The sequence below is a fragment of the Ornithorhynchus anatinus genome, chromosome 7 (assembly GCF_004115215.2).
Source record: "Ornithorhynchus anatinus isolate Pmale09 chromosome 7, mOrnAna1.pri.v4, whole genome shotgun sequence".
NCBI lineage: Eukaryota > Metazoa > Chordata > Mammalia > Monotremata > Ornithorhynchidae > Ornithorhynchus > Ornithorhynchus anatinus.
Genome location: NC_041734.1, coordinates 29,302,813 through 29,322,368, shown reverse-complemented (window position 1 = coordinate 29,322,368; position 19,556 = coordinate 29,302,813). Strand labels below are relative to the sequence as shown.

The window sequence follows — 19,556 nt, the reverse complement described above, 5'->3', positions numbered from 1 at the left end:
TCACACAGCTGACAAGTGGCAGAGCTGGGATTCAAACTCATGAGCCCTGACTCCAAAGCCCATGCTCTTTCCACTGCGCCACGCTGCTTCTCTGATTTTACAGTTGTGACGTGCCCAAAGTCACACAGATGACAGGTGGCAGAGCCAGGATTAGAACCCATGACCTCTGACTCCCAAGACCATGCTCTTTCCAATGAGCCACGCTGCTTCTCTAGTAGATAGTATATTACAGCTAGGGAAAATGAAGTATAAGTACCTAGGTGCTATGGGACTGGGTTGATTATCCAAGTATTTAATAAGTACATAGTCAAGTGCTTATTGAGGGTAAAGGGAGGGCAGATAGGGACAATGGGGGCTTAGTCAGGGAAGGCCATTTGGAGGATATGGGATTATAAGAGAGTTTTGAAAGTGGAGAGGATGGTGGATGCGATAAATCCCAGACATGCCTGTTTGAGGCTTTAAATTCCTAGGACTATTAAACTTGTTCGGAGAACTATCCAAATGGCATCAACCACTAAAAAATGCACTAATAATTTTTTTTTCTAGTCACTGTGATGATCATCCTAATTCTTTGTTGATTCCAGCCTCTATCTTGTGTGGTGGCAACCTTTCCAGAAGTGATGCCATAGAGAAGCAGCCATAGCCTAGTGGAAAGAGCATGGAGCTGGGAGTCAGATGACCTGGGTTCTAATCCCCACTTCATCACTTGCCTGCTTCCTTTTACTTAGATTGTGAGCCCCATGTGGGTAAGGGACTGTCCAACTTGATTACCTTGTATCTACCCCAGCGCTTAGAACAGTGCTTAGTAAGTGCTTAGAGCATAGTAAGTGCTTAACAAATACCACAAACACTAGCATGGGCCTGGGAATAAGAAAGACTTGGGTTCTAATCCTGATGTTTCCTCGTGTCTGCTTGGGCAAGTCTTTTCACTTCTTTGGACCTCAGTTATCTCATCTGTCAAATGGGGATTAAGACTGTCAGCCCCATATGGGATAGGGCCTGTGTCCAACCTAGCTAATTTGTATCTACCCCCAGCTCTTAGAACAGTGTTTGTCACATAGTAAGCACTTAACAGGTACCATAATAACAATTATTATTATAGAGCATAAAATTTGAAAACATTATTTAAATATCCAAATATCTCATGGTCTTTCACATCTGAAGATGACACTACCAGAATTGATCCTTTAGGTGCATTTATCTATGTGTTTCAAGAGATGAGTGAGGTTTTTTCCCATCCCTTGTTTTGTTGAAAGCTGTAAGCACTGTGTGCAGAACGTTAGGGTATCTGTGACTCTCATAAATGTGTATTCTCCAAAGCGCTTAGTACAGTGCATAGTAAGCACCCAATAAATGCCATTGATTGACTGATTGATTGAGAGCCATCCCAGCTCTAGTCTTTTCATACCTACTGGTTTATCTGTCACTGTTTCCCAGCCATGCCCAGCTGTTTCCTTTGAAGAGGTGTTGCATGATGTACTTTGAAATGCTGCATTGGCTCACTTAGCTCACGATTCCTTCACTGCAGCTAACAGTGAAGGAGATTCGCAGCTCTGCAGAGTTCTATAACATCAAACATTCCTTCCCCACTACAGACGTGTTTCTAGGACTGTCTTTTTATTATGTAATTGTTCAAGACATCTGATGGCTTCTCAACAGCAGGCATAAAGTCCTACAATCCTAGAAAAGGTTGGACAAGCCTTTCACTTGGTTGGAGCTTAGATACCTGTAGTGGTTCCACCCTCTGGCAGGCTTCAAGGGACAGATTAGCTTTTTAAATACCATTTTCTATTCCTTTTTTAACCTGCTCCTCTGAAGTTAGCTCAGAAGAGGAGCAAGGAATTTGCTTCATCTTTTAAGTTACTTAGGAAACGACTTTTTTTTACTCTTCGCCTTTCCAATGTTATCCACCGTTTAGGAACTCTAGCGCTTTACTGGTTCCCATGGCAACAGTTGCCCACCTGCCTCTACCACAAGCTGTGGGTCTTCAGCTAATTGCCAATGAGAAAAAGCTGGTCATCTTGGTGTTTTCTCCTCTGCCCTTTCCCCACCATAGAAGATTCTTAGGTGGAAAGGTCTTAGGAGAGGTGCACTTCAATCTTGTTTCCATGGGAATCAGAGCATACAAGAGCTGTCAGGAAAATAGCTCTTTCTCAAACTTTGTGTTCCAAGGTTGTGTTCTTGTTACTCTATGTAGCATAGTGTTCACTTTGAGAATAAAAATATAAGATCCAGCAAGAAAAAAATGCCTCACCATTTCTTTCTCATATTCACTCCCCACCCCAAGAAGTTCGGTTGAAGCTTATAAATCAGTAATTTAGTGAATGCAGTCATGTATCCACATCCAAGAAGAAAAACTGCACTTTACAGCAATGATATGATTGCAAAATACATAAACATGTAACATTAAGCTCTTAGCGCAGTGCTCTGGGCACAGTAAGCATTCTATACATACCACTGATGGATGGATTGATTATTGAGAATGAATGTAAATTATCTAAGATGTTACCAGTGCTGTGAATTACAGACAACTTTAGCGCCATGTTTACAGTCATGACTTATTTCTCTACCTCTAATTGACATTTATGGTGGAGATCCCATCAGATGCCTAAAAGTCACTCTCCTCAGGTTTGTCAAAGAAAAAAAAATAGCATTGGAAATATCAGGACAAGTTAGCACTGAGTTTTTTTGTGATATTTATGAAGTGCTTACTATGTGTCAGGCACTATACTAAGCAATGGGGTAGATGCAAAGTAATCAGATTAGACGCAATCCCTGTCCCACATAGGGATCATAGTCTTAACTCCAATTTTACAGATGAGGTAACTCTAAGGCACAAGTGAAGCTAAGTGACTGGCCCAAGGTTTTGAAGTGCTTCAGATTTAAGGTCATACTCTTTTAGGTTTTCTTGAGCATTTCAGAGAAATATGTGAGTATAATGACATAGGGTCTGCTCTGGGCACTCCAGTAAGCCTACCTTGCCCTGACCTCCAGTTCCAGCCACCTTAGTTGGGATTGATGCTTCCCTACAATATACTGGAGTATGGAATATTCCTTCCATTTCCATGAAGACGAGAGGAAATGGAGTCAGAATTTGGCTTGGTGTGCTGCCTTCCTCAAGAAATCTGGTTTCATTCAGTGGGAAAATAAAGGTCTCTGCAAGGTGGTTAGCAGGACATCTTGGGTGTAGTCTTGAACAGGGAACCTGAGCAACTAGTTGGTTGTCCTTCATGCTCAAGCATTCACCTTTCTGTGCATGTGTGGTTAAAATGACCAATACCAAAACCAGTCCCAATTACACTATATATATGCTAAGGCTGTCCTTGTCATGCTGCTGTGCTCACTGTGTACAGCACCTACCAGTTATTTACTTTTGCCTTTTTTGTCTCACAATCCTCTGGAAGTCTCTGCTCAGAATGCTCTCCTCTTTTCAGGATTCCAAGGCTACCACAAGCATCAAAAAGAGAAGCAGCAAGAAGCAGCATGGTTTAGTGGAAAGAGCACAGGCTTGGTAGTCAGAAGAACCTGGGTTCTAATCTTGGCTCTGCCACATGTCTGCTGGTAAGTCACTTCACCTCTCTGGGCCTCAGTTACCTCATCTGTAAAATGGGGATTAAGATTATAAACCCCATGTGGGACAGGGACTGTGTCCAATCTGATTAACCTGAGAACAACCTGAGAACAGTGCTTGGCACACAGTAAGTGCTTAACAAGTACCATCAAAGTGCCAGTCCCCTTTTTTTAATGGTATCTGTTAAGCATTTACTATTATGCCAGATACTTTACTAAGTGCTGGGGTAGAAACAAGCTAATTGGGTCTCATATTTGTCTTATAGTCTTAGTAGGAGGAAGAACAGGTATTGAGTTCCCTTTCTGCAGATGTGGAACTGAGGCACAGAGAAGTTAATTGATTGGCTCAAGGTCACCTGACAGGGTAGTGGCAGAGCCGAGAATAGAACCCAGGTCCCCTGACTCCAGGCCCCTGCTCTTTCCACTAGGCCATGCTGCTTCCAGAAAAACCCAATAATGTCCTAAAGCAAGTATATTACATGGCTACTTCTTTCCATCAAAGCACAGGTGGAAGACTGTGGCTAACATAATGTGAAGCAATTCAGCTATCCTCTTTTTCCAGTTTAGAGTAAATCAACAATCTTCCTCCATCAACATGAAGGTTGAGTGGCAATTTTAAATGTACTTACCCATTCAGTTCCAATAAAATGTTTAAATGTACAACATCACAATAACATCCAAAGATATAAAACATCATGACTTTTGTTATTACTGATAAAGAGCAAATTCTTAAGGCAATATAAGGCTAAAAGCTCACAAAATTCTGTATCTACCCTTAAAGCATTATCATAATTCATTATTGTTCAGTTTTCATAGAAATCTGTGGAATCTCATCTATATTTCCTTCTTGTAATACAAGTCATTAGCCTCCACAGTGATTTTTGCAACATTTTTCTTCTACCTAATCACCTGAATCTAGCTTGCTTTTTCACATTTGTGTGGGTCTAACTAAAATCACAACACTTTATCCTCTTAGCAGTTTAAATGTAAAGTAGGAAATCACAACCTACCTCATGAAGTCTGAGATCTTTCTCATAAACAAGCTTTTTCACAAAAGCAGCTATGAATACAACCCAGGCAACCATAAGCACAATTGGAAGAGAGTAGGAAACACTGGTTAGAAAGCTGTAAAAAGAAAAGAAAAATAATTGACTTGTGGTCTTAGATCATTTATATGTAAGCATTTTTTAGGACATAGGCCGGGGGAGCTGTGATATTTCTCCCTACTTTCAGCCCCACAGCACTTATGTATATATCCATAAATTATATATTATAATTTATTTATAGTAATGTCTGTCTCCCCCTCTACACTGTGAACTTGTGGCCAGGAAGCGCTTCTACCAACTCTGTAGAAACGTTTAGTACAGTGCTCTGCATGCAGTAGGTACACAATAAATGCCACTGATGATGATGATCTTCTTTCCCCTCAATCAAGAATAAATTCACCATTTGAAATATATAGAAACAGATGGCTTTAATGATTCTGTCCCATATTGACATCGACATTGGTGGTTACTGAATCTCAGATTCAGTGCTATCAGAGTCTATGTGGCACTGAGTTTTTCAGATAAACAGTGCCATGCAGTTTAGAGTGTGCTTCAAACCTGTCGGGAGAAAGAAAACTGTCAGACTTGATCTTAAGAAGTAATATCCCATTGTGAAATGTGCTCCAGGACCTTTAAATTCTAATCCAAAAGATGTAGTATAACCTGCATGACATTCAACCTATCTAACTAAAAGGCCAAAATGACTGCACTTTTCTAGTGTCTGTAAGCCCTGAGTCAATAGAGCCAGCATTGGAAGCCAGACTCCTCAATTTTACAAAGCAAACAATGGGATCCCACAACTGACTAGAGGAACTGAGACCCTTTGAAGGCCACTCTGGAAGCGAGTCAATAAAGGGGGTGATGTTGGTTATGAGGAACAGAAATCCCTTCCTCCTTTGCAATTAATTTTCATGTATATGTCTTACACCTGAGGAAAATGCCAGCATGGTCCCTGTATTCAGTCTATCACTAAATTCTGTCAGTTCAACCTTCACAACAACGCTAAAATTTGCCCTTTCCTCTCCATTCTAATGATGCCAAGATCATCCAAGCACTTAAACTATCCCACCTTGATTACCATTCAGCCTCTTTGCTGACTTCCCTGCCTCCTGTCTTTCTCCACTCCAGTTCATACTTCACTTTGCTCCCAGATCTTTTTTTTTTTTACAAAAACAAACAGTTTATGTTTCCCCACTCCTCAAGAACCTCCAGTGGTTGCTCATCTGTCACTGTATCAATCAGAAATACCTTACCATAGGCTTCAAAGCACTCAATCTTCTTTGCACTCCTCCTACCTCTCTTGCTGCTCTCCTACTGCAACCCAGCCTGCACACTTCGCTCCCCTAATGCCAACTCACTGTATCTCGATCTTGTCTATCTTGTTGTCGACCTCTCACTTATGTCCTGCCTCTGGCCTGGAACACCCTCCTTCCTCATACTGAAAGACAATTATTCTCCTCAACTTCAAAGCTTTATTGAAGGTATATCTTTTCCAAGAGACCTTCCCTGACTAAAACTTCATTTCCTTTTCTCCAATTCCTTTCTTCATCCCTCTGATCTACTCCCTTTATTCACTCTCAGTCCCACAGTACTTTTGTACATATCTGTAATTTATTTATGTTAAATGTCTATCTCCCCTTCTAGACTATAAGCTTTTTATGGGTGGGGTATGTGTCTGTTATATTGTTATACTGCATTCTCCCAAGTGCTTAGTAAAGTACTCAGCACTCAGTACGTACTCAATGTGATTGATTGATTGATTGTATTAAACACCGAGGAAGCATTCTCCTACCAGGTTCCTGAAAGCCACTCGAGATTTCCCTGTGAAACAGGAGCAGGTGTTTCAACCTGATGCTCCCTAACCCAGGCTTTAACTATTCAAACCAGACACTATAGTTCAGCTGCATTTCATATTACACAGTTCTGCCTGTTCTACATAATAGGCAGCTACCCTTGAGAACTCACTATTCAGAATTCTTGCCCATATCCCTTTGTGATGATTGAGGGGAGGATCATCACCTCTTTTCTTCTCTATCTTTTGAAGAACCAAAGAGAGATAGAGACATCAATGGAATAATAATAAAAAAAGCTGAACAATCTGAACTGGGTTTCAAGTGGAATGGCTAGGGTGAATAATAAGTACTGTTACTTTTGAAAAATCTCATCCATTCTCCAACTCCTCTGTAAGTGGATGAGCCTGGAGAGCATACTCTTTTTTTTTATATACAATGATGAGAGAGGATGGGGGACCACTGAATTCTAGGAGATTGACAACTTTAATGAACACTGAAATACCCTGCCTGATAAAAGTGATCTTTAAACATTACATCGATTTCCTCAAATCACTTTAGGTTTTGAAAAGATGCTAGAAAAAATGGAGATTACAGGCATCTCAGATATCTTAACATCCACTTGAGTTTAGTATACAGAAGCAGTGTTGACTAATGGAAAGAGTATGGGCCTGGGAGTCAGAGGACCGGAATTCTAATCCTGGCTCCACCGCATACCTGCTGTGTGACCTTGAGCAAGTCACTTGATGTTTCTGTGCCTCATTTCCCTCCTCTGCAAAGAGGGGATTCAATTCCTGTTCTCCTTCCTACTTGAACTGTGAGGCCCTATGTGGGGTTGATTATCTTGCAACTATCCCAGCACTTAGTACAGTGTTTGACACATAGCAAGCACTTAACAAATACCACAATTAACAGAGCTTCCTTTCTCACTAATCTCTCTCCATCCTTCTAAAACAAGGAAAGGAAAAATTACATGGCATCTCAAATCTAGGTATTAAAGGGCGTGAAACAGGCATTTGACAGGAATTTGAATCACACCACCAAATTCCACTCCCTAGGATTCGATTGGTGCTAAGGAGTACTGAATGAAACATTATCTTGAAGAATGATTGAAAATTCAGATACTGACTTGTCTTTCATGTAGCAGGGATAGGGTATAGCTTGAACTTGGACAGCAATTTCTTGTGAATTCCTCCCAGTTTGCAATTCGATGATCGCTCTTTCAATACTATCCTGCAGGTAGATGAAGGCCCTGCCATAAATCTGGTTGTGTGAGGGAGAGTTATGGGGACCAGGAGCCCAGATTTTATTCCTGAGGCTGCTCGTGGTTTGGGCAGTCTTGAGACTCATTCGGATGGTGTATCTGATTAGCGGCGGGAGGGAGATATGGTCTGCATCTGCCATTCTCCAAGTGCTTCTGTTAGAAGGAAGTTTGAAAATCACACCTAAAATGAAGAGGGAAGAAAAGAGTGATCTGGGGATCAGTTTGACTTCGTGCAGGATGGAGAGCAAGAAGCTAAAGGTTACCTGGAGAGATGCACAATCAAGCAATTGTATTTATAAGGCATTTGGATTGCATTTGGGACCCAGGAAAGTTTATTTCTGCATGCAGTAAGCACTCAATAAATACCATTGATTGATTTCTAAAATTGAATGTGAAAATTCAAGAATGCACTTCCATCTAATGGTTCCTTTTAGTTACCATGGTCAGGAAAGAAGATGCCTTGGTGCAGTACCCACAGTTGCCAAACTGCAGTGGAGAGTGGTAGCAGTAATAGTTTTTACTAAGCACTGCACTAAACACTGGGAAAGAACACACAGGTGCTGAGCTGGAGGATGGCAGATGGATGGGTGGTAGTCCCAGGGTGTAACTGGGTGGAGACAATTAGTCCCCTGATAAAGGAAGATTGTAAGTGCTTTGAGGGCAGGAATTGGGTCTACTTACTCTACTGTATTTTCCCAAGCCCTCAGTACAGTCGCTCTGCAATCAATCAATCAATCAATCAATCAATTATATTTATTGAGCACTTATATTGTGCAGAGCACTGTATTGAGCGCTTGGGAGAATGCAGTATAGCAATAGAATATAGTTGGTAAACAGGTTCCCTGCCCACAGTGAGCTTACATTTTAGAGTGGGAGACAGGCATTAATATAAACACATTATGGATATACACATCTGGGGCTGAGGGAAGAAGGACACAATGAGCACTCAGTAAATACCACTCATTGATTGACTACTGCTAATGGCTTCTTGTTCTTATGTTCAGATGTGTTTTATCTCACCACACTCAGCCCCAGTATGCAATAGATCAAGTGTTTTTCTCAACCCTCATTCCCTTCCCCTTTCCCTCGACACATCATTACTAGGCTTGTTGTATTTCCTTTGTTGCTTCTATTTTATCTTTCTTTCATTGACTCTTTCTTAAACCAAAGACACTCATTGTGAAGTCTACAACAGAGCTTAGCCAAACGTTTGGACTAGCTGAAGGGAATATTAACCAGAGCCCCTGGCTCTTCTCCTTAATTAGGGGGAAAAGGAAAATTACCACAGAGTTTTGACCCTTGGATATTTCAAGCCTTGGTCTGAGAACATTCGCATTATCAAAGTGGGTTGTTTGAAATCATTATTCTCTGCCAAGTATATATGGAGTCGTTGTGGGGTGTTAAGGCCAAAAGCAATTTCCTCTTGGCCAGAATGAGCTGGATTGACTGTCGGAATGGTCTCTAACCAGCCGAATCAACCTGCAAGCTTACTTAGCTCTGACAGTGGAAACAAAGTCAGAGATGGCTGATATGAGTAACCTCGGACCAAGATCCTGGGCATGGAAGTTTCTGGTGGTTTCTAAAGATGAGGGCAATCCCCAGGTCTCTTGGCAAAGTCCTGGCTGATATGGAAAATTGGAAACTAATCGAAGCAGAGAAGCACTTACTTCCAAAGAGTTCATTGTTCTTATACAGCACTTCCGCCAACCTCTCCATTTCCTCTATAGTCTTGGCCGACTGAATTCGATCATATAAAACACAGGAGGATATGTTTACTGTTAGTGAAGATAGTGTGTTAAGCTGATCAATGATGTCGATGTTGTTCTGTAATTTCAGCCTTATGTTGTCTGGAGAAGTGAAGCAAAACAAAAACAAAAAAAGAAAAAAACCCCACACATCATTACACTCCTAATTCCAAAGATGATACCATGAATTTTTTTTTATCCTAAATATTAAACTTGAGGCAGTTTCTCCACTTAACTCTGCAAAACATTCTGATAATCCTCTCCTGATGCTAATTGCTCCTAACGTAATCATAAATTTGTTCTTTAAAAAGAGAACAATATAACACTGGGAATTTCATGGCATATAGCAAGCACTTAACATAAATAATAATGATTATGATTATTATTATAATAACACAATAGTCTGTGACTTACTTCAGGGGAAATTATTGGCAATGAGAATTTTTAAAGTAAAACAAGGTACTCCATATTATTAGTAGATTTAAAGTAGTTGATTAATTGATTCATTGAGTATTATCATTTTCCAATTGGCCATTTACAGTATAGACATTACATGGAAGCAGTCAGTCAGCTAGTTATACTCTGATGTCATCATCTCTTCCTAAAATCTGTTTCCATGATTATTACAGCTAGCTGAAAGCAGAATGTATCTTTTTTTTCATATGGTCAATGCAGACCTAGCATTGTGAAAGCTTAAAACTCGTAAAATAGTAATAATTTAGTTGGTCTTAATTCAGGTACCCAGCACAAAAATGAGGCTATTATTTGAGAGATAGCTGGACACATTTTGGAAATAAGCACTGCACTGTCTTCCAATATATATATATACATATACATAAATATGTATCCAATAAATACCATCAATTAGCATACTCTTGCACTCAGTACAGTGTAATGTGCTTAGTAAGTTCTCAATAAATGTGATTGATTGATTGTTTGATTGACCGATGGCAGTATTATTTTGTTGGCCTTCCAAATTGGGACAAGTGGCCTTCAAGGATTGAGGCTGAAGCTGTGTAAACTGGAAGATTATATCAATCAGTCAATCATATTTTTTAGTGCTTACTGTGAGCAGAGCAGTGTATTAAACAGTTGGGAGAATATGATATAACAAAGCTAGTAGACATATTTCCTGCTCACAAGGAGCTTTCAAAGGGGAAGGAATGAAATTCCCCATCCAGGATAGCTGGATTCTGTAAGGGATTTTCAAGGGTAGGTGTAGAATCACTTTCTGGACATCTTTGTCCACAGATCAAACAATCAATAGCATTTACAGAGAGTTTACTGCACTAAGCACTGGGAGAGTACAACACAACAGTGTAACAGTCACATCACTGCCCACAATGAGCTTACAGTGTAGAGAATGGGTAGGATAAATCATTGCCACTTGGGATGCTTTGTGTAATGGTTTGATTAGGTGACCAAGGATATCTCAAAGCCTTTGATTCTTTTATACGAATTTGATGCATTGCATTCTTCAGGAGGATAAAGATGTAGAAAAGGGATCTTGCAGAAAATGCAGACAAGACCTGAAGAAAGGAACTCATCTTGAAATATTCAAGGTGCTACTTCCAGCAAAACATTAGAATGGAGCCTGGAGATTCAAGGAATAGGACTTTCATGGAAAGAACTACATTAAAAGTGATGAATATAAATGGACACGGGAGATCCTTCACACATAAACCACATTAACTTCAACAAGTATCACATAGTCAAAATGAAACTTGTCTTCAACCCCACAACTAGCCATATCCTATGCTCATAAATGGTTCTAAAATGGTGGCTTTGATTTGGCATTACCAGATGGCGTGATTTTTTGGTTCTGAATAGGGTCTTTTGGCCATTTGTGTGACTTCAAAGAACCCAGTCCTACATGATCTCTAGGATTCCTCTTTGCTCAGCACCAGAATGATAAGAGTACAATATGGCAGGTCATAAATCAAGGTTCTCCAGTCCCTGGTAATCATTTTTATTGTACCTCTTGAGAATTTCCACTGATAGATTGATTTTTGATATTCTAGGAAAGGTGGGCAGGAGGTGGGGGATGAGGGGATTGTGGTTAAACAGTGGTTTCCAGGGATCAGAGAAAATAGGTACAACGAGCTGTGGAGATTCTCTTCCAATTTCAGTTGGTCTCTTATTTGAGAGCTATCAATCAATAGTATTTATTGAGCACTTACTGTGTGCAGAGTATTGTACTAAGCTCTTGGGAGAATACAATACAACAGAGTTGATAGATATATTCCCTGCCCACAGTGAGCTTACAGCCTAGAGAGGGAGACAGATGTTAATATAAATAATTTAAAATGATCATATAATTTATAGATATAGTTGTAAAGAGCAATAGTTGTAAAGCAGGAAGTGAATGGGTGGAAGGCCTATCTCTTTTAGTACTTTGATATGTTTTACAAACTTTCAGAATCACATATTTTCACTAATAACTATTAGATGACAGTCACATTTATAATTTTGTCAATGTCTATTTGTATTACCCAAATCTTACCTCAAATAGTCCCAGTGGTAGTAAAATAGTAAGGTGTGAACTTAGAGTGAATGGCATATCGTTACCTCAAATCTTATCCCTTTTGAACAAAAGGATTTGGGATTATAATGCCATAAATGAGACTTCTCTGGAGAGTGGAAATACTTGATTATTGACTCACTACTGAACACTGATTGAACGCCATGAATCTGATAGAGTCCGTATGGAAAACAGACATGGCCTGGTTAGCGTTCCTCTCGCATTCTACAACACAAGTTCTCTACCAAATGCAAGGACACTTTTTTGGGAGAAAAAAGCCCTCAGCTCTGCTGTTTCTAAATATTGCTTTTTTCAACATTTTCCTCTAATTGCATAACAACGGTGAGTCCCCTCTAGGTCAAAGGTGATGGACTATTTGTCTGGGAGTGGGCCAGTGAGAATTCAGGGGGTTGAGTCAGCTCTCCTTTGGTTCTCTGTAGAGTATGTTTTTAATGACCTTGTGAAAGTCCAGCCTGCTGTTAGAGAGCCTGAATTTCCTGGTTTTCCCTAACTCGGTCCACAGGTTCTATGTATGTGCTAGTTTTAGGTGTGATTCAACAATGCCAAGAGGCAGGAACCGTAGAATGTATTCAGTGGAAAGGAGTAAACTCCTACCTTTGAAATCCCCAGAAAATTTAGTTTTAAACATGTCAGATTCAATGCAGTGCTCTTTTTGGGCAAGGAAGCATGTCAATTCTTTATTTTGTATTTCCAAGGGCTTAGTATAATAATTGCACCTGGTAAGGTTCTGAATAAATACAACTTCCACAGTGTGGCCTAGTGAAAATATTGTTCTATGGTACTCTCTTAAGCGCTTAGTACAGTGCTCTGCCCATAGGAATCAATAAATTCAACTGACAGACTGACTGATAGTTTGACTGAAAAAAGAACCAGCCTGGGAGTCACTGAAAAAAGAACCAGCCTGGGAGTCAGAGGATCTGGGTTCTCTTCCCAGCCCTGCCATTTGCCTGCCATGTGACTGTGGGGAAGTCACTTCACTTCTCTGTGCCTCAGTTTCCTCATCCGTAAAATGGGGATTAAACCCTACTTCCTCCTACTTGGACATCAAGCCCCACATGGGATAGGGACTCTGTCCAGCCTGATTATCTTGTATCTATCCCAGTGTTTAGCACATAGTAAGTGTTTAACAAATACCATAATTATTATTAATTATTCTTACTACTACAATTAGTATTACTACAATAATAACAATGCATGTACTATTTATGACCGAGGAAACCAGTCCAAAGCAATTAATTTAATGCCAATTATAATGATGGGAATACTAATGACAATGACAGTATTTTTGGTAAGCACACTTTCTGTGCCAAGCACTGTACTAAGTGCTGGGGTAGATACACAACAATTATTATCAGACAAAGCCCTGAAAGGAAAACTCCACTTATACCATTTCAGTTATACAGTCTTGCTCTGTGGATTTTTTTTCCTATTTAATGGGATTTAAGTGCTTAGTATGAGCCAAACACTGTACTAAGTGCTGGGGTAGATACAAGATAATCAATTTGGAGATAATCCCCATCCCATGTGGGGCTCACAGTATTAATTCCCATTTCACAGATGAGGGAACTGAAGCACAGAGAAGTTAAGCGACTTACCCCAGGTCAAACAACAGACCAGTGGTGGAACTAGGAATAGAACCCAGGTCCTTCTGACTCCCAGGCCCATGAACTAGACACTAGGCCACTCTGCTTCTCAACTCCTGCCCAGGGCAGGAGTTGTGTCCTGTACAGTAAAAAAAGGGCAGAATCTAACCACCTGATCTACCAAGGTGGAAATTCTTGTTAGCTCTCAAGTGATTTTTTATTATAATTATAGTTTTTAATAAGTACTCACCATGTGCCAAGCACTGTTTTAAGTACTGGGGTTGATATAAGTTAATCGGGCTCGACACAGTCCCTGTTTCACATGAGACTCCCATTCTAAGAAGGAGGGAGACCAGGTTTTGAATCACCATTTTACAGGTGAGGAAACTGAGGTCCAGAGAGTAAGAATAACGTTTATTTGTGAAGTGTTCGCTATGTGCCAAGCACTGTACTAACTTCTGGATTGGATACAAGATAATCAAGTCCCATATGGGGCTCATAGTCTTAATGCACATTTTGCAGATGAAGTAAATGAGGCACAGATAAGGTCACACAGCAGACAAAGGGCAGAGACAGGATTAGAACCTAAGCCCTTCTGACTCCCAGGTCTGTGCTCTATCCATTCTACCTTATTGTTTAGTGTAGTGCTTGGCACCTAGTAAGTGCTACAGATGAGGTAAATGAGGCACAGAGCAGTGAATCGACTTGCCCATGGTCACACAGCAGACAAGAGGTAGAAACTGGATTAGAACCTAAGTCCTTCTGACTCCCAGGTCTGTGCTCTATCCACTCTACTCTAGTGTTTAGTGTAGTGCTTGACACCTAGTAAGTGCTTAACAAATATCATAATTATTATTAATTATTATTACTACTACAACTAGTATTACTACAATAATAACAGTACATGTACTACCTTTGAACTGGAGAAACCATCCTTTTTAATAGAAATAATAACAGCAATAACAGCAACTGAATTCCAGGTCTGGGCTCTTTCTACCAGAGCCATGCTACATAAGCAAAGAGATAAAAGCCCTCCCTTTCTCTTCTCCCACTCCCTTCTGTGGCCCTTATACTCTATTCACTTATCCCTCAGCCCCACAGCACTTGAGTTTATATCCACAATTTATTTATTTGTATTAATGTCTGTAGCTCCCTCTAGGCTGCAAACTCATTGATCATTCATTCATTCCTTCATTTGTATTAATTGACTGCATACTGGTGTGCAAAGCATTGTACTAAGCACTTGGGATAATACAATATGACATTAAACAGTCATATTCCCTATCCACAATGAGTTCAAAGTGTAGAGAGCACGAGAAGCAGCGTGGCTCAGTGGAAAGAGCACGGGCTTTGGAGTCAGGGCTCATGAGTTCGAATCCCAGCTCTGCCACTTGTCGGCTGTGTGACTGTGGGCAAGTCACTTAGCTTCTCTGTGCCTCAGTTCCCTCATCTGTAAAATGGGGATTAAGACTGTGAGCCCCACGTGGGACAACCTGATTCCCCTATGTCTACCCCAGCGCTTAGAACAGTGCTTGGCACATAGTAAGCGCTTAACAAATACCAACATTATTTATTATTATTTAGAGAGGGAGACAGACATTAAAATCAATCAATCAATAAACAAACAAACAAATAAATAAATAAATAGATAAATGCATACATAAATAAATAAAATCGCAGGCATGTACATAAATGCTGAGGGCTGGGAATGTCATAACCAACTCTCCTATATTGAACTCTCCCAAACACTTAGTATAGTGCTCTGCACATGATAAGCACTCAATAAATTCTATTGATTGATTGATTGAATGAATAGAGAAAATGGCTGGACTAGAATTTATTTGTTTTCCTTTGAACAGACAGGTACCAGTTACCTCCTAGAAGGTAGATCCCCAAATAAGGGGGGAAACCATTTTCATCTAGGACAACATCCTTGACAACGCTGACAATAGGTTTAAAAAAATGGAAAAACAATGTATTGAACAGTGACTTACCAAGCTCATTGATCTGTTTCAGGAGTTCAACCGCATCAAGTCCCACTGAGAATTTTATAAAAACTTGTACGAAGGGATTCCTCAGTGTGTTCTATCAAGTAACAACAATAATCACAATAATAAATACAGAATGAGTTTAATTGCAAGAGCAAAACAAGTTTAATCATTATTACCCTAAAAACACCCTCAGTAAAATGAATTAACAGCTATTGTCTGTAACTGATGATTATCTTGCAAAAGATAATATTTAAGTCTTTAACATAAAGAGAATCTGTTAATGCCTCAAAGAGATGGGGGGTGGTCTTTGTTTCATTGTACTTGCAAAGAAGCCAATTCAGAATCTGATTGCATGCTGTCAGAACTCTGGGTCTCATTCAAAAACTCATGCCTCTTTTATAATTGTGATATTTGGTAGGTACTTGCCAAACACTATACTAAACCCTGGGCTAAAGTGGATGGAGCACAGGCCTGGGAGTCAGAAGGACATGGGGCCTGGCAGTCAGAAGGACATGGGGCCTGCGAGTTAGAAGGACATGGGTTCCCAGCTCTGCCACTTGTCTCCTGTGTGACCTTGGGCAAGTCACTTTGTTTCACTGAGCCTCTGTTCCCTCATCTGTAAAATGAGGATTAATAATAATAATAATAATAATGATAAGTATTTTTATTATGGTATTTGTTAAGCACTTACTATGTGGCAAGCACTGTTCTAAGTGCTGGGGTTGATACAAGGTAATTAGGTTATGAGTCCCATATGGGACATGGATTGTGTCCAACAAGATTAGCTCATATTTACTCCAATGTTTAGAACAGTTCCTGGCACATAGTGGTTAATGAATACCATTAAAGAAAACAAAAACTGTCCATTCCACATGAGGCTCACAGCTAGGTCAAAGATAAGTTAAATGACTTGTCCAAGTTCATTCAGAAAGCAAATGGTGGAACTGGGATTAGAATCCAGGTCTTGGGATTCCCAGACCTGTACTTTTTCCATTAGGTAAAACTGTTTCTCAGGAGCTTTACTGCATTTTGAACTGTAAATCTCAGACAAAAAAGTATTAACAAAGTACTCCAGCTGACTCCATTTAAAAACCAAAACATCTATTAAGAGGTCTCGATACAAGTAATGTTTAAATCCAGACTCAAGGAGAAGCAGGAAGTAACTATTGATGAGGACAATCAGTGTAACCACATTTCTCCACCAGACTGTAGGGTAGAACTCTGTCCTCCCTGTCCTGTCCTCCTGCAGAGCAGCAACAGAAAAAAAAGTGTGTGTGTGTGTATGTGTGTGTGTTGTGTGTGAGGGATGGGGGTGATAGAGTTGGAGAAGAGGAGACAAGTGTTGGGGGGAAGGTGATGAAAGGGTGGGATAAATCAGAGAGAAGGGGAGAGGAGGATAAAGGGAATGAGGTGGAGTCAGAGAGAAGAGAGGAGGAAAGGGCAGGATAGGTGGAATCAGAGAGAAGGGGAACAGAAGAAAGGATGGGGGAGAAGGAAAAGGGAACAAAGGGAAATAAGTAAGGGAGAAAAGGGGACAGAGGAGAGGAAAAGGAGAAAGGGGCGAGAGGCAAATGGGGGAGAGAAGAAATGGAGTGAGCATCAGTGGGAGATAGGAATAAAAGGGAGAAAGCAGAAGATCAATCAGTAGTATTAGTTCCAGAACACAGAATACAATAGAGTTAGTAGACATGATCCCTTCTCTTAAAGAGCTTACAGTCTAGTGGAAGAGACAGGCGTTAAAATAAATTACAGGTAAGGGGAAGCAATAGAGTTTGAAGATATAGACAGAAGAGTTCTAGGAAAGAAGGAGGGAGACAGAGGGATAGAGGCAGCAGGGCTGAAGAGCTTAACTCATCACCTTCCTCCACATCTTCTCCTCTGCCACAACCACTTGAAACCCTGGCAGTGACCCTACCCAAGGTAAATATGGGACCAAGGTCACTGCTTCAGCTGATCATGACTTTCTCATCTGCGGTTTTCAGGATGTAAACACATTCTGAAAAACTTCAAATAGGAGGTAGGGACCAGTCCTGAAAATTTCAGAACTGTTCTGCCTAAATTGGGATGTCTGGCCACCAAAGGCAGAGAGGCAGTGGCAAGTGAGGTGGGTAGAATGATGGAAAAAATGGACAGGAGTGAATTGAGTAGGGAGTTGAAGCTTGGGTAAGAGGGTGAGGAGAACTGAACGGGTGAGTTACAATTGCTCTTTGAGGTCAGATTCAACTCACTGCATGCTAATGAGCTTGACCTGAAGCTAAATGACTTTTGGTTTTGATTACTAAGAGCAAAATAGCATTTGTATAATCCTTTCCATCTAACTAGTTCCACACTGTTGCATCTCTCATGTAGATGATTAACATATTGCTATTTAAGAGTCAATTAATCAACAGTATTTATTGAGCCCTAACTGTGTGCAGAACACTGTACTAAGCACTTAAGAGAGTACAATACGATGGAGTTAATAGAAATTATTCTTATCCACAAGAAGCTTTGGTTTCTAGAGTCAGGCTAGGCAATTTAAAGATCCTGGCACTGTGAAAGCTTACTAAACCTGACATATCTGGTTGAAAGTAATTGCAGTTGCAAACTATAGACAATCATCTCTATTAAACACACTCTCCTTTCTGATGTGCTGATTTTTCAGAAATGAAACTAGTACATCCACTGTCTAAATTAAGATCTAATACCCCAAGACCCATATTGCCTCTCTTCAAGACATCTTAAATGGCAAACTGCTGAATGAAACAAATGTGGAAGATGATGCCAGTTCATGCATTTGCAGATGGTGACCACCCGAAAGAACAGAAACTCTCCAACTCCCCAAACTGTGGCTGCATTATTGATTCCCCCAAAATTGTGTCATACAGTACAGCATTCTCAAATAATGGGCTTTTGAAAGTCTGGGATACATTTTGGTAAATTAGGGAGTAAGAAAGAGTGGCATTTAAAGCATAACTCTTGCTCTGAAGCAATTTCTGCTCTTTTTTGAATCGCTTTTTGGTTTGATTTTCTTAATCATTTGAATTCATAATTTTAATAATTGTGGTATTAGTTAAGCATTTATTGCATACTTAACAATATACTGTGCTCTGGGGTAGATACAATGTAATCAGGTCAGAAGGAATCCCTATGCTATAGGGGGTTCAATTCCAAAGGGGAGGGAGAACAGGCCTGTTAATGAAATGAGGAAATGGAGGAACAGAGAAGTTAAATGATTTGCCCAAAGTTACACAGCAGGCAAGTGGCAGGGTTGGAGTTAGAATCCAAGTCTCCTGACTTCCAGGCTGTGCCATTTTTTTTCGGTGTTTGTTAAGCCCTTACCATGTGCCAGGCACTGTACTAACCTCTAGGGTAGATAGAGAGACAGCATTGCTTAGTGGAAAGAGCACAGGCTTGGGAGTCAGAAGATTTGGGTTTTACTTCCAGCTCTGCCACTTGTCTGCTGTGTGACCTTGGGCAAGCCACTTAAGTTCTCTGTGCCTCAGTTGCCTCATCTGTAAAATGGGGCTGAAGACTGTGAGCCCCATGTGGGATAACCTGATTACTTTGTATCTGCCCCAGTGCTTAGAACAGTGCTGGGCACATAGTAAGCACTTAACAAATATCATCATTATTATTATTATTTATTATGATCATTGATCAGGTTGGACATAGCCCATGTCCTACATGGGGCTCACAGTCTTAATCCCCATTTTAAGAGAGAGCAGAGATTTAATCCCCATTTTGCAGATGAGGAAACTGAGGCCATGAGAGGTTGGTGTGCTTGCCTAAGGTTACACAGTGGGTAGGTGTAGGGCAGGGATTGGAGTCCAGGTCCTCTGATTCCCAGGTCTATGCTGTTTCCACTCTACTTTTCGAATGGGGATGAAAGATATCATTTCCCATAGTTCCTGAAACCTATAAGCTTCTTGCGGGCAAGGATCAATGTCTACCAACTCTTGTACTCTCTCAAACACATACCACAGTGCTCTGCACTCAATAAATGCTCAATAAATCACACTGATTGATTGCAGTCCAGTTAGAAA

General features: G+C 40.4%; 1 protein-coding gene across 1 annotated transcript in view; it reads right to left on the bottom strand.

Annotated features, from left to right (window-relative positions):
- Window positions 1–19,556, bottom strand: part of ABCA12 (ATP binding cassette subfamily A member 12) — a 137,622-nt gene that overhangs the window by 70,028 nt on the left and 48,038 nt on the right. Inside the window, exons 16-19 of the mRNA XM_029068474.2 lie at window positions 15,535–15,625; window positions 9,338–9,517; window positions 7,536–7,851; window positions 4,581–4,695 (exon numbers count right to left, since the gene is read on the bottom strand). Coding sequence (XP_028924307.2) covers window positions 4,581–4,695; window positions 7,536–7,851; window positions 9,338–9,517; window positions 15,535–15,625 — 702 coding nt within the window. The remainder of the gene's footprint in view (window positions 1–4,580; window positions 4,696–7,535; window positions 7,852–9,337; window positions 9,518–15,534; window positions 15,626–19,556) is intronic.